Source organism: Phoenix dactylifera, chromosome 17 (genome assembly GCF_009389715.1).
Source record: "Phoenix dactylifera cultivar Barhee BC4 chromosome 17, palm_55x_up_171113_PBpolish2nd_filt_p, whole genome shotgun sequence".
NCBI classification, from domain to species: Eukaryota; Viridiplantae; Streptophyta; class Magnoliopsida; order Arecales; family Arecaceae; genus Phoenix; species Phoenix dactylifera.
In genome coordinates, this window is record NC_052408.1 from 13,535,687 (window position 1) to 13,549,552 (window position 13,866).

At 39.4% G+C, this 13,866-nt stretch overlaps 1 protein-coding gene across 1 annotated transcript in view; it reads left to right on the forward strand.

Annotated features, from left to right (window-relative positions):
* LOC103716924 (sacsin) overlaps nucleotides 1-13,866 on the forward strand; it is a 26,687-nt gene continuing 12,821 nt past the window's right edge. The window contains exons 1-5 of the mRNA XM_008805130.3: nucleotides 1-536; nucleotides 1,873-2,599; nucleotides 3,724-9,725; nucleotides 10,727-12,219; nucleotides 12,393-12,656. Of these exons, the coding sequence (XP_008803352.1) occupies nucleotides 190-536; nucleotides 1,873-2,599; nucleotides 3,724-9,725; nucleotides 10,727-12,219; nucleotides 12,393-12,656 (8,833 nt within the window). The 5' untranslated portion in view covers nucleotides 1-189. The remainder of the gene's footprint in view (nucleotides 537-1,872; nucleotides 2,600-3,723; nucleotides 9,726-10,726; nucleotides 12,220-12,392; nucleotides 12,657-13,866) is intronic.

Consider the following 13,866-nt stretch of genomic DNA (forward strand, 5'->3'; position numbering starts at 1 on the left):
GAAATTACAACCAGGACCCAAAACGAAGGCGAGTTCTTTGGTTCTTTCTTCCTTGCCTTCGAGACGCGGCGACCTCGTCCTGGCCCTCGGCCTCCACCAAACCCAAATCCCTCGAGTTCTAGGGTTGCGATTCGCCCATGGCGTTTCTCTCTGGAATCTAGCGATCTTTCCCGTCTTGCGACCGGCGAGATGGATCCATCAGGCGACGCGGACCTCTCGCTGCTGGAGGATTTCGGGCAGCGGGTTGACCTCACGCGGCGGATCCGGGAGGTCCTGGTGAACTACCCCGAGGGAACCACCGTCCTCAAGGAGCTGATCCAGAACGCCGACGACGCCGGCGCCACCCGTATCTGCCTCTGCCTCGACCGCCGCACCCATGGCGCTGGCTCCCTCCTCTCCGGTAAGCTCGCCCAGTGTCAGGGTCCGGCGCTTCTTGCCTACAATGACGCCATGTTCACCGAGGACGACTTCGCCAGCATCTCCCGGATCGGGGACAGCAAGAAGCAGAGCCAGGCATGGAAGACTGGCCGTTTTGGGTTACAACTTACAACCCTAATCTTTAACCCCTTTCCCTTTTATTTATAGCTTTGACGCATGGGAAAACGCTTCTTTTCTGATAGCATTGCGTGCCATACTGCCCTTTAGGAAACTAACCATAAGTGCTTGCGGAATTTAGAATCTTTGGTCAGTTTCGTCGTTCTTTAGCGGTTTGTGGCATAATCTAGTGACCGATATAAGATATTTAGGGCTAAATTTATTTTTTCTTTCCTCTTCTGTTTTTGTTTTCAAAAATCCAAGAAGAAAAATGAGCTAAATTGAACAACATGAATGATGAAACCCTTCTGTTTTCTGGAACTGTTGGTAAAACCTTTAGAGGTTTTGGTAACGAATATTTATCACTTACGGAAAAAGAGTGAAAATAAAAGCAAGAAATTGCATAAGTTTTGTGCAAATGCTGTCTTCCATGTCAATCTCCATGTGGCATTTCATCAATTTTTAGAGGAACAAAAACACAAACACAACAACGATGCCAAACAGGCTCTTAGTAATGAATAGGTATGTGCAAGTATCAGAAATCAGCAATGTGGGGCTTTCAAGTTTATTAATCTGAGAGGTGGTTCTTTTCTTGTCCTTGTCGCAGGCCACTCCTTATCTACCACTCTCACTTTAGGGTCAATGGAGATTATTTGCAGGTTACTCATTAGGGAATTTCTTTAGTGGGTACTTGTAGTTATAACCTTTTGTTCTTGTTCGATTTATGCTAGTGCCAGTTTTATCAGACGTGATTGATCTCTTGCATATATTCTTAGTACTAATTTTCTTGCATCACAATCTACAATAGCTGGGAAGAACTTTAGCCATTGATCCACAATTATGAGAAATAGTTCAAGGAACCTTCCCAAGAATAATGAACCTGACATGCCTTCTTTAGTTGCTTGGGTAGAATGAGTTCAGCTTTTAGCTTTTGTAAGTGATTCATCATTTTTAGGTCCTTCAAAAATCTCGAGGAATGTTTTCTCTTGAATTCTTTAAAGAATAAATTTTTGCAAGAGCCATTTGTTCCTTCTTGTCTCTATAGCTCCCCACTTCCCCTCCCTTTCTTTCTCCATCATCTTATAGCTGAACGCTATAATTGTGGAAAATTAATTCGATTACCAGTAGCTAGACTCACTTTTGTCTTGGAAAATATGTTTGGCTCTTTTGACTTTGTGTTTTCTGCAACATCTTTTAATTAGCTTTTTTTTTTAGATATATTATGCTCGCTATTGGTCTCTACTTCTTGTTTCCTGGGAATTTGAAATATATCTTCATTCGCTATGTTTATGGTTGTATTGATCATGGCTTGATGTCTATTTATTTATTTTCAAATAGGGTGGGCTTTAACTCAGTGTACCATCTAACCGACTTGCCATCTTTTGTGAGCGACAAATATGTTGTCCTATTTGATCCCCAAGGTGCATACCTGCCAAATGTTTCAGCTGCAAATCCTGGGAAGCGACTTGAATATGTTAATTCTTCAGCAATATTGCTATATAAAGATCAGTTTATGCCATATTGTGCTTTTGGATGTGACATGAAAGGGCCTTTCCCTGGGACTTTATTTCGTTTCCCTTTGAGGAATGCAGATCAGGCAGCTATTAGCAGGCTGTCAAGGCAAGCATACTCAGAAGATGACATCTCTTCCATGTTTTCGCAACTATATAAAGAAGCAGTTTTCACTATGCTTTTTCTTAAAAGCATTATCTCGGTTGAGATGTATGTGTGGGAAACTGGTGCAAGGGAGCCACAAAAAATATATTCTTGCTCTGTCAGGTTGCCGAATGAAAATACAGCATGGCATCGCCAGGCACTTGCGAGGTTTTCTAGTACAGCTAAATCTTCTAATTGGCAGACTGACTCCTTCTCATTGGATTTTTTGAGTGAGACTTTCTCTGGGGCAAATTCAGGAAAGCGGATTGATTCATTTTTCATAGTACAGGCGATGGCATCAGCATCGAGCAAAATTGGCTCATTTGCAGCCACCGCTGCCAATGACTATGAGCTTCATTTGCTGCCTTGGGCATCTGTTGCAGCGTGTATATCCGATGGCTTGCCTGAGGTAATATTCTTCTCCACATGCTTTCTATTAGTTGGCACATAAATCTTATAGTGTTGGTATTTTGGTAGAACATACTTGTGGGTCCAGTTCAATAAATTATAGTTATTTGATTTCAATCTTATATGAACTTAGAGCTACTTGCAACTATAGTGACTAGGTTTGACTAAGCTTTCACCTTTTTATGGAAGTAACCCTATATCTTGCATTTCCATCTTGATATAAGCTGAAGCAGATAGTCATGCATGCTGATATATAAAGGCTGTTTGTTTGCGCCATAACTTGAACTATTTATTACCAATCTGTCCATCTTTGTCATGTTCTTTGACTCCATGAGTTCATTAAAGATGGCTGCAGATGCTTTTCTTCAGCTCCTTTTATTTATGAAAACAGCTTTATCATGGATGGGCACAAGTATGTTGACTATATTTCATAAAAAATGTTTATTATTGAATGGTTTGATGAATCATAACCACTTAAAGAGGAGGAAATTCTACATGAACATCATTTGCTGTCATGTTCTGACACTGAAGTGAAAGTCATCAAATTTTATTTGGATTTGGGTATGAAAAAGAAGTGGGATGCTCTTCCCTGAATGCCATGCCTTCTGAATGATTCATCATTTTCATATGTTATCTACCACATAGAAAATGGTTTAGTCTCACAGTCATAATTTCACCCAAAAAGAATGCCCTGCTTGTAATATGCAGGTGGGTGTTTGGTTTTGTAATCATGTACCATTACAGTGCATATGAGACACTAAATGAGATGCTGTAATGTATTTTTGAAGAACTCTGATTCATGTTCTTTGTCCTTTTTTATTTTTCAATACCTGAAAACCTGCATTTGCATTCAATCTCCCATCCTTATAATTTTTATGTTTTCAAGTGTGTCAAATTTCAATCAATGCAAAGCCTATTGCTTATGATACTCAAACTTCAAACACCCTAATTTTTATGTATTCAAGCTTGTCAAATGTCAATAAATGCAAAACCTTATGCTTGTGATACTCAAAATATTTAAATACCCTGCTCTTAACATAACGTTTAATGTGCCCTTTCCTCAAGGAGTCTTAGTTCTATAAAATCAGAGCTTATAACGGCTTTCTTGTGAATTGAAAATTACAGGATAATGTTCTTAAACAAGGCCAGGCATTCTGTTTTCTTCCACTGCCAGTAAGAACGGGATTGCCTGTGCAAGTGAATGGTTACTTTGAAGTCTCCTCCAACAGACGTAGCATATGGTATGGAGCTGATATGGACAGGGGTGGGAAACTTCGGTCTGACTGGAACAGGCTTTTGTTGGAAGATGTGGTGGCTCCAGCTTTTAATGAGTTATTGCTTGGTTTACGAAAGCTCTTGGGACCCACCAAAAGGTACTATTCTTTATGGCCAAGTGGAGCATTTGAAGAGCCTTGGCATATTTTAGTTGAACGGATCTACAAAGTTATCTATTCATCTCCAGTCTTGTATTCAGATTTTGAAGGTCAAAGGTGGATACCACCAGCCGAAGCATTTGTTCATGATGAGGAGTTCTCTAAAAGCAATGATCTTGGCAAGGCTCTTGTTTTGTTAGGAATGCCTATTGTTCATCTTCCTAGTATACTAGTGGATACGTTGTTCAAATATTACGCAAATTTTCACCTGAGAGTTGTGAGTCCTATAACAGTGCGACATTTTCTCAAGGAATGCAAAACCTTGGTTATGTTAAGTAGATCTTTCAAGTTGGTTTTATTAGAGTATTCTGTCAGCGATCTAGTGGATGCTGATGTTGGTAACCATGCAAATGGTCTTCCTTTGCTTCCATTAGCAAATGGTCAGTTTGGAGTCATTACAGAGGCCTCACAGGGAATTTCTTGTTATGTCTGCAATGAACTAGAATACAAGCTGCTGAGCGTAGTTCCTGACAAAATAATTGACCAAAATATTCCTGCTGACTTGTATTGTAGGCTTTCTGAGATTGCCAAGGTCTCAGGTGCAAATATCTCATACATCAATGGTCAGACTTTCCTTCAGTTCTTCCCTAGTTTTTTTCCCACTGAGTGGAAATATGAAAACAGAGTCCTATGGAATCCAGATTCAGGTGCTACATTTCCCACAGCAGCTTGGTTTGTGCTTTTCTGGCAGTATCTTCAAGATCAGTCCTATGATTTGTCAATATTCAGAGAGTGGCCAATATTGCCATCTACAACAGGGCACCTTCACAAATCTTCGAAATTCTCAAAGTTGATTAATGCAGAATTCTTATCTTGCATGATGAGAGAGCTTCTGACCAAGGTCGGTTGTAAGATACTAGATGTAAAGTATGGAATTGAACATCAGCAGTTATCTCTTTATGTTTATGATGGTAATGCTGCCGGTGTTCTGAGCTCAATTTTTGAGGCTGTTTCGTCAAATGATAATCAATTGCAGTTGCTTTTTCAAGATTTTGCTGTTGATGAGAAAAATGAGCTCCGCCACTTTCTTCTGGATCCAAAGTGGTATCATGGAGGCTCTCTATCTGATCTAGACATAAAAAACTGCAAAAAGTTGCCCATTTTCCGAGTGCATGCTGGAGGGCATACCCATACCTCACAATTTTCTGACTTGGAATGTTTTAAAAAGTACTTACCACCTGTTGGTATACTTGAGAACTTATTGGGTGGTGAATTTATTCTCTGCACATCTCAGAATGAAGAAGATATTTTATTGAGATATTATGGAATTGAACGTATGAGAAAGACAACTTTCTACAGGCAGAATGTGATAGACAGAGTAGTTGAGCTGGAACCAGAAGTTCGTGATGCAGTCATGCTATCCATTCTGCAAGATCTACCACAACTGTGCTTGGAAGATTCCTCTTTTAAAGAACTTTTGAAAAGGTTGACATTTGTTCCAACCATCCATGGGAGCTTAAAGAGTCCTCAATCTCTTTATGATCCTCGGGTGGATGAACTTCTTGCTCTTTTGGAAGAATCAGATTGTTTTCCATCTGGCTTATTCCAAGAACCAGGTGTTCTGGACATGTTGCTGCTTCTAGGCCTTAGAACATCAGTGTCGACTGACACTATTATACAAAGCGCTCGCCAAGTTGAATCATTGATGCATAAGGATCAGTTGAAAGCCTATTCACGGGGTAAGGTGCTTTTATCATACCTTGAAGTCAATCCTGTAAAATGGTTGCACAATATGCCAAATGACAGTCAAAGTAGGGTCAATGGGATGTTCTCAAAAGTTGCTACAGCACTCAGGCCTCGTGATATGCCTATTGAAGCTGATCTTGAAAAATTCTGGAGTGACCTACGAATGATATGCTGGTGCCCCGTTCTGGTTACTGCACCCCATCCAGCTTTGCCATGGCCTTCAGTTTCATCTATGGTTGCTCCCCCGAAGCTAGTCAGGTTACAGGTGGATATGTGGCTTGTATCTGCTAGCACTCGCATACTTGATGGTGAATGCTCTTCATCAGCCTTGTCATTTAGCTTGGGTTGGTCTTCTCCTCCTAGTGGTAGTGTAATTGCTGCTCAACTACTTGAACTTGGCAAAAACAATGAGATTGTGACGGATCAGGCACTTCGACAAGAATTAGCCCTAGCGATGCCAAAGGTATACTCTCTGCTAACTAATTTGATTGGTTCAGATGAGATGGATATTGTTAAAGCTGTTCTAGAGGGGTGTCGGTGGATTTGGGTGGGAGATGGATTTGCAACTGTTAATGAAGTAGTTCTGAATGGTCATCTTCATCTGGTTCCTTATATACGTGTTATTCCTGTTGATCTGGCAGTCTTTAGGGAATTGTTTTTGGAGCTTGGCATAAAAGAATTTTTAAATCCGACAGATTATACTAATATTCTTTATCGAATGGCTATGAGAAAAGGTAGCACTCCGCTTGATGTGGAAGAGCTCAGAATGACTGCATTGGTTGTGCAGCATCTGGCTGAAACTCAGTTTCAGGATTTACAGGTCCAGATTTACTTACCAGATGTGTCGTCTAGACTGCTTCCATCAAGCGATCTAGTTTTTAATGATGCTCCATGGTTGTTGGATGTTGGAGAGAGTGCATTTGGTGATACATCTAACGTTGCTCTGAATTCAATGAGAAATGTTCATAATTTTGTTCATGGCAACATTTCAAATGATGTAGCAGAAAAACTCGGTGTCCGCTCTCTTCGTGGCCTGTTGCTTGCTGAGAGTTCCGATTCAGTGAACTTGAGTTTGTCTGGGGTTGCTGAAGCCTTTGGACAGCACGAGGCCTTGACAACCAGGCTCAAACACATTGTTGAAATGTATGCAGATGGACCAGGAATTCTCTTTGAGCTTGTGCAAAATGCAGAAGATGCACAAGCTTCTGAGGTGGTTTTCCTCTTGGATAAAACTCAGTATGGGACTTCATCCATTCTTTCTCCTGAAATGGCTGAATGGCAGGGGCCTGCTCTTTACTGTTTTAACGACTCAGTTTTTAGCCCGCAAGATCTTTATGCAATCTCACGTATTGGTCAAGACAGCAAACTTGAAAAGCCTTTTGCAATTGGGAGGTTTGGGCTTGGTTTCAATTGTGTTTATCACTTCACAGATATCCCTGGTTTTGTTTCTGGGGAAAACATTGTGATTTTTGATCCTCATGCATGTTATCTCCCTGGGATATCTCCAACTCACCCAGGACTGAGGATAAGATTTGTTGGAAGACGGATCTTGGAGCAATTTCCTGATCAATTCACTCCATTCTTACACTTTGGATGTGATTTACAGCAATCATTTCCAGGTACTCTATTTCGTTTTCCTCTCAGGGGTGAAACTGCTGCTTCCAGAAGCCAAATAAAGAAAGAAAAGTATGCACCTGAAGATGTAGAATTGCTTTTCTCTTCGTTTTCTGAAGTTGTTTCTGAGACATTGCTTTTCCTTCGTAATGTCAAAAAGATCACCTTATTTGTCAAAGATGGAACTGGTCATGAGATGCAACTTATCCACCATGTTTCTAGGCACAATATTAGCAGGCTTGTAAAGGAACCACATCCACTTCATTCTATGCTGAACTTTATGCATGGAAACAGGCGAAGTGGAACGGATAGGGATCAATTCTTGCACAAATTAGATAAGACTGTAGATAGAGATCTGCCATGGGATTGTCAGAAAGTTGCAGTTGTGGAGCAAAGTCCTTTTGGTTACATGTCACATTTTTGGATAATTAGTGAGTGTATAGGTGGGGGGCATGCTAAAAACAAATCCATAACATTGCGTAATAGATCACGTAATTTTATCCCTTGGGCATGTGTTGCTGCATACTTGCACTCAGCCAATCTAAAGGATGTAAAGGAGTTAAGCAATGCTCTAATTTCTGAAGGAGAATTTAATGGTTTTGCAGCACTTGAAAATCAGCCTCTTGCTGAAGCCATGCAGGATAGGAAAAAAATTGAGGGCCGAGCCTTCTGCTTCCTGCCTCTACCAATTAATACCGGTCTTCCGGTGCATGTTAATGCATATTTCGAGTTATCTTCAAATCGAAGAGATATCTGGTTTGGAAATGACATGGCTGGGGGTGGAAGAGTACGATCTGAGTGGAATACCTGCCTCCTTGAAGATGTCATTGCTCCCGCTTATGGTCACCTGCTTGCTGTCCTTGCAGAACAGATTGGTTTATGTGATTTGTTTTATTCATTTTGGCCGACTACTATAGGAGTCGAACCATGGGCTTCATTGGTGCAGAAACTTTATAAATCAATTGCTGACCTTGGACTCCCTGTCTTGTACACAAAAGCTAGAGGGGGGCAGTGGATCTCAACAAGACGAGCTATTTTCCCTGATTTCACATTTCCAAAAGCAGTTGAGCTTGCAGAAGCATTATCTGAAGCTGGTCTGCCTATGGTCTTGGTGTCCAAGCAAATTGTGGATAGGTTTATGGAGGCATGCCCATCACTGCATTTTTTGAATCCTCAGTTACTGAGGACTTTGTTGATTCGACGTAAGCGTGGGTTTAAAAACAAGGAGGCAGTGATATTGACATTAGAGTACTGCTTAAATGACCTGAAGGGAGTTGCCATTTCTGATAAATTGCAGGGATTGCCCTTGGTTCCTTTGGCAAATGGATCATTCACGACATTCAACAAGCGAGGGGAGGGTGAGAGAATATTCATTGTGTCTCAAAAGGAATTTGATCTTCTTAAGAATTCAGTTCCACATCTTCTTATAGATTGCTGTATCCCAGATGGAATTTTCTCAAAACTACATGATATAGCTCATTCTGGGCAGTCAAACTTGTATGTATTCACATATTATTCCCTTGTCGAACTGTTCCCTAGGCTTCTGCCAACTGAATGGCAGCATGCTAAGCAGGTGTCTTGGACTCCAGGGCACCAAGGCCAGCCAAGTATGGAGTGGATCGGGTTGCTGTGGAGTTATTTGAAAGAATCCTGCATGGATCTTTCAATGTTTACCAAGTGGCCTATACTGCCAGTTGGGAATGGCTGCCTTATGAAACTTGTTGAAAATTCAAATGTAATTAGAGATGATGGCTGGAGTGAAAACATGTATATGCTATTGCGGAAAATAGGATGTTTCCTTTTGTGGTCTGATTTACCAGTAGATCATCCCCAATTGAAGAACTTCGTTCAGGATGCAACAGCATGTGGTGTTTTGAATGCTGTGCACGCAGTTGCAAGTCAGCCACAGAATGTCAAGGGGTTGTTTGTGAATGCCTCAGTAGGAGAGTTGCATGAACTTCGGAGTTTTATTTTCCAGTCTAAGTGGTTTTCTGGAAATCAGATGACTTCGTCGCAAATAGACATGATAAAGCTTCTTCCCATATTTGAATCTTACAAGAGTAGAGAGCTTACAAGCTTGGTTAATCCTACAAAATGGCTTAAATCAGAGGGCATACATGAGGATCTGTTGAATGAAAATTTTATCTGGACTGAATCTGAAAAAGAGAAAAGCATTCTAAGTTGCTATATAGGTATTAAGGAACCTACGAAAGCTGAATTTTACAAGGAACATGTGCTGGAACGTATGCCAGAATTTCTTTCACAACCGAGCATTCTTTCTTCAATCCTTCTTGATGTGAAGTTTCTGAATGAAGTGGATACTGCTTTTAAAACTGCACTATCTGAAACCCATTTTGTTTTAGCGGCCAATGGGTCCTGGCGTCATCCTTCCAGGTATGCTCATGTCCAAGTCTTTGCCATCCCCGGCGGGTCATACCATGCGAATGATTTTCAACTTTTGAAACATTATTTGGTTTTAGATAACATCTGCTTTCCTATTCAATGTGGAACTAGTTTTTCTGATGTTTTGAGTTGAATCCAAAATAATCAAACAAGGGAATGCACATTGTTCACACAGGCACATTTGCTTATTTCAAAGATCATGTGCATACTCTGTAAAAGAAAAGTTGGCTTGCATCCCTTACATTTGCATCACAAGGAGTTGCTTTTTCATGGTTTTAATTTTAATGTTTTGATGATCTCATTTTATATAAATCCAAATTTCTTACTTCTATTTCTTGTGAGTTATGCTTTCAATATCACTGTTGTAATCCTTGTATTTTATGCGAAACCTTGCCATCGAACTTCCTTTTAATTTACTATGGTAAAATCTGTAAGTTCTAGTAAGTTTGCAGCATTGTTAAATTGTACCATGATCCTATAGGTTATGGAAAATATGCCTTGAAGTGTATGATGCTGCAGAGTTTTCTCTGAACTATGTCTGGGCAATGATTTGATACGAATATTAATGTTATGCTGATAGACTTATAAAATACATCTTCTAACTATTTAGAACAATTTAGGACCATATGAGATGCATATTCATGAATTTTTATAATCTCAGCACTAAACACCAAAGCATGTAATTTCTTTGCTTAGCTTGCATATGTTTATTGCATTAAATGTGCTCTTCCAATATGCCTGTAGGATGTTATCTGTGTCAGGAAAGATTGTGCATTAGCATTTTGATGCTTGGTTCTTATGCAAACAATCACAATTTATATTCTGCTCGATTTTACTCTGTTGATAGTGACATACACAAATCTAAAACTTGCATGATAAGCATTGTTTACATTATAGCATGTATATTTTCATATTAATTATAGAAGTATGTTAATCTAGATTCCAAATTTTGAATTGCTTTCATTTTTTCTAAACTAATTTGTTTTCTCTAGGCTTTATGATCCTCGTGTACCTAGCTTGCATAATTTACTGCATAAAGAGGTTTTCTTTCCTTCTGAGAAGTTTCAAGATGCTGCCATTCTTGAGTCACTAGCAAGTCTGGGACTTAGAAAAACCTTGAGTTTTACTGCTTTACTTGACAGCGCTAGGTCAGTTTCGATGTTGCATGATTCAGGAAGCATAAATGCACTAATTTATGGTAAAAGGTTACTAGTTTATTTGAATGCACTAGGGTTTAAGCTTTCAAATGCTAATATTGAAGAAGTAAACCATGGAGTTGATAACATAATGTCATCCATTGATGGTGGTTCTCATGATGGAGATCCACAATCAAAGACTCATGAAGAATGTGACCAGGAGGTATTCTCTTTTCTTTCCAACTTTGATCATGATCAATCAGAAGATGAATTTTGGTCACAGATTAAAGTCATTGCTTGGTGTCCTGTCTATGTTACTGCACCACATAAAGAACTTCCATGGTCCAAATCTGGTGATTGTATAGCACCTCCAAACGTTACAAGGCCTAAATCTCAGATGTGGATTGTATCATCGAAAATGCGAATTCTTGATGGTGATTGCTGCTCAGACTACCTCCAACAGAAACTTGGTTGGATGGATCTGCCAAACATAAGAGTTCTATCCACTCAATTAATTGAGCTTTCAAAGCTCTATAACAAGCTTAAGTTGCAAGTTGAACAGGAACCACCTATTGATTCTGTTCTGGGAAGGGAAATCCCATCAATATATTCAAAGTTGCAAAAATTTATTGGTACAAATGATTTCAAAGTTGTAAAAGAAGATCTTGATGGTGTTCCATGGGTATATATAGGCGACAATTTTGTGTCTACTAAGGCACTTGCATTTGACTCGCCAGTGAAATATCATCCTTATCTGTATGTCGTTCCATCTGAACTCTCAGAATTCAGAGCTCTGCTTTCAGAATTGGGTGTGAAATTAACCTTTGATGCTATGGATTATCTGCATGTCCTGCAATGCTTACAATGTGACTTGAAAGGAGAGCCACTATCATCTGAGCAGTTAAATTTTGTTCATCGTGTCTTGGAAGCTTTTGCCGACTGTTATGCCGACAAACAGGGACCTGATGTATCACTGAACTCGCTACTGATTCCTGATTCTTCAGGGGTTCTGATGCATGCTTCAAATCTTGTCTACAATGATGCACCATGGATGACGAATAATAATCCCACTACAAAACATTTTGTACACTCAAGTATTAGTGATGATCTAGCAAACAGGCTGGGAGTACAATCTCTTCGTAGTTTGTCTTTAGTTGATGATGAGATGATGAAGGATTTGCCATGCATGGATTACGCGAGAATATGTGAGCTGCTAGCTTTTTACAGAGATAGTGATTTTTTACTGTTTGACCTTCTAGAGTTGGCTGATTTATGCAATGCAAAGAAGCTCCGCCTGATATATGATAAACGGGAACATCCTCGTCAATCTTTGCTCCAACAAAATCTAGGTAATTGTTCTACTACTTTTAACATGTTTGACATGTGTTGATGGATGATTGAACTTAAACTTCTATGATATTCATATATCTTCCTGTGTGTGCTGTTCAGTATTTCTGAAAGTTGATATTTACTGGAATTTGATATTTACTGTTATTATTTTCTTTCAAACTGCAATGTGTAGGTCACTTTCAAGGGTCTGCTTTGACAGTTGTGTTGGAAGGAACTACTTTGAGCAGGGAAGAAATATGTGGTCTGCAGCTTCCTCCTCCATGGAAGATTCGGGGCAATGCTATTAATTATGGGTTAGGACTGGTTAGCAGCTACTTTGTGTGTGATCTCCTGACCATTGTTTCTGGTGGTTATTTCTACATTTTCGATCCTCTTGGTTTGGCTCTTGCTGCACCTTCAAATACTGGTTCCTCTGCAAAGTTATTTTCTCTGACAGGTGCAGTTTGTCCTATCCTCTTGGGCCCCACATTTCTAAATTGTCGATTAATTAATTTCAATGGATTTCAGGTGCATTGAAATCCCAATAACTAAAATAAATGATGGATTGATTTACTAATAGAACTTCAATATTATTTGCTGAAAACTTGACTATTTTGCCACTTTTCACACAGCTATTCGATGGCTTTTAGCCTCTAATTTTTGTTCTCTCACATCTCTGGAGGAATGAGATGAAACACCTCTTTTTCAATAATGTATGTATGAAATTGCATTTCCTGCATTAGACTGAAAATGGATAGTCATTTCGACTTGAACCTGGTATTTTTTTAACATGTTTTGGATCTATAGATTGCCGAAGTATATTAAGTTGAAACTGTAAAGATTGGTCAGATCTCTTTGGGCTGAGGAAAAGGAGGAAAAAGCAAATGCGATCCAAAATTTATGAGCTCAGTTTCTGATAATGACAAGCTTTTGAGATACAGAGGGAAAAAAAAATCTTTGTCCCTCATGCTGATGGCTTCTAGTGATGTTAGACATTAACTTTGCAGCTGCTTTAGAAATTAGGAATGTGATCATCTATAACTAAGTTGAGGTTTCTCATACATTAATTCAATTGAGTGTTTCATGGATATTCATCATCACATATAATTAGCACATTCATGCATTCCTGTTGGCACTCTCCTGGTCTTGTTTTTGGTATATTAGTCTGTGGGTCCATGTGATTTTTTTTGTCCACCTCATCAATATGACAATATCATCTGTCCATTGTACTCATGGATGCCCTAAATTTATTTTTTGGTAATCTTACCAACTGAGCTTGCCAATCCTTCATCCATGTTTGGAATGATTGAAAGCCATTTATGCAATGATGACAAAATATTCATTTTTAAGTAAATATAAAACTACATGACGACTGTGTATATCTTAAAGTTCTGAATATTGGTGAATATGGATGAGAAGGCTTGTGGAGGTGGCAGGTGAAAATCAGCTGAAACTAGTTACTATTTATGGTCCATTTGGATATAATAGCATCATGGAGTTGTTTGGTTGCCTGCATTTGGGAGCTTGTAGTTGCTGTTTGCTGCAATTGAAGTGCAGGCAACCAAAACAAGTGTTTGGATGCTTGCAGTTGCAACTGGAGGTTGTAGTTCAACCGCAACAAAGGTCACAATTCTAACTACAAGGTCCTGTAGTCGAGAAAGCCCTTT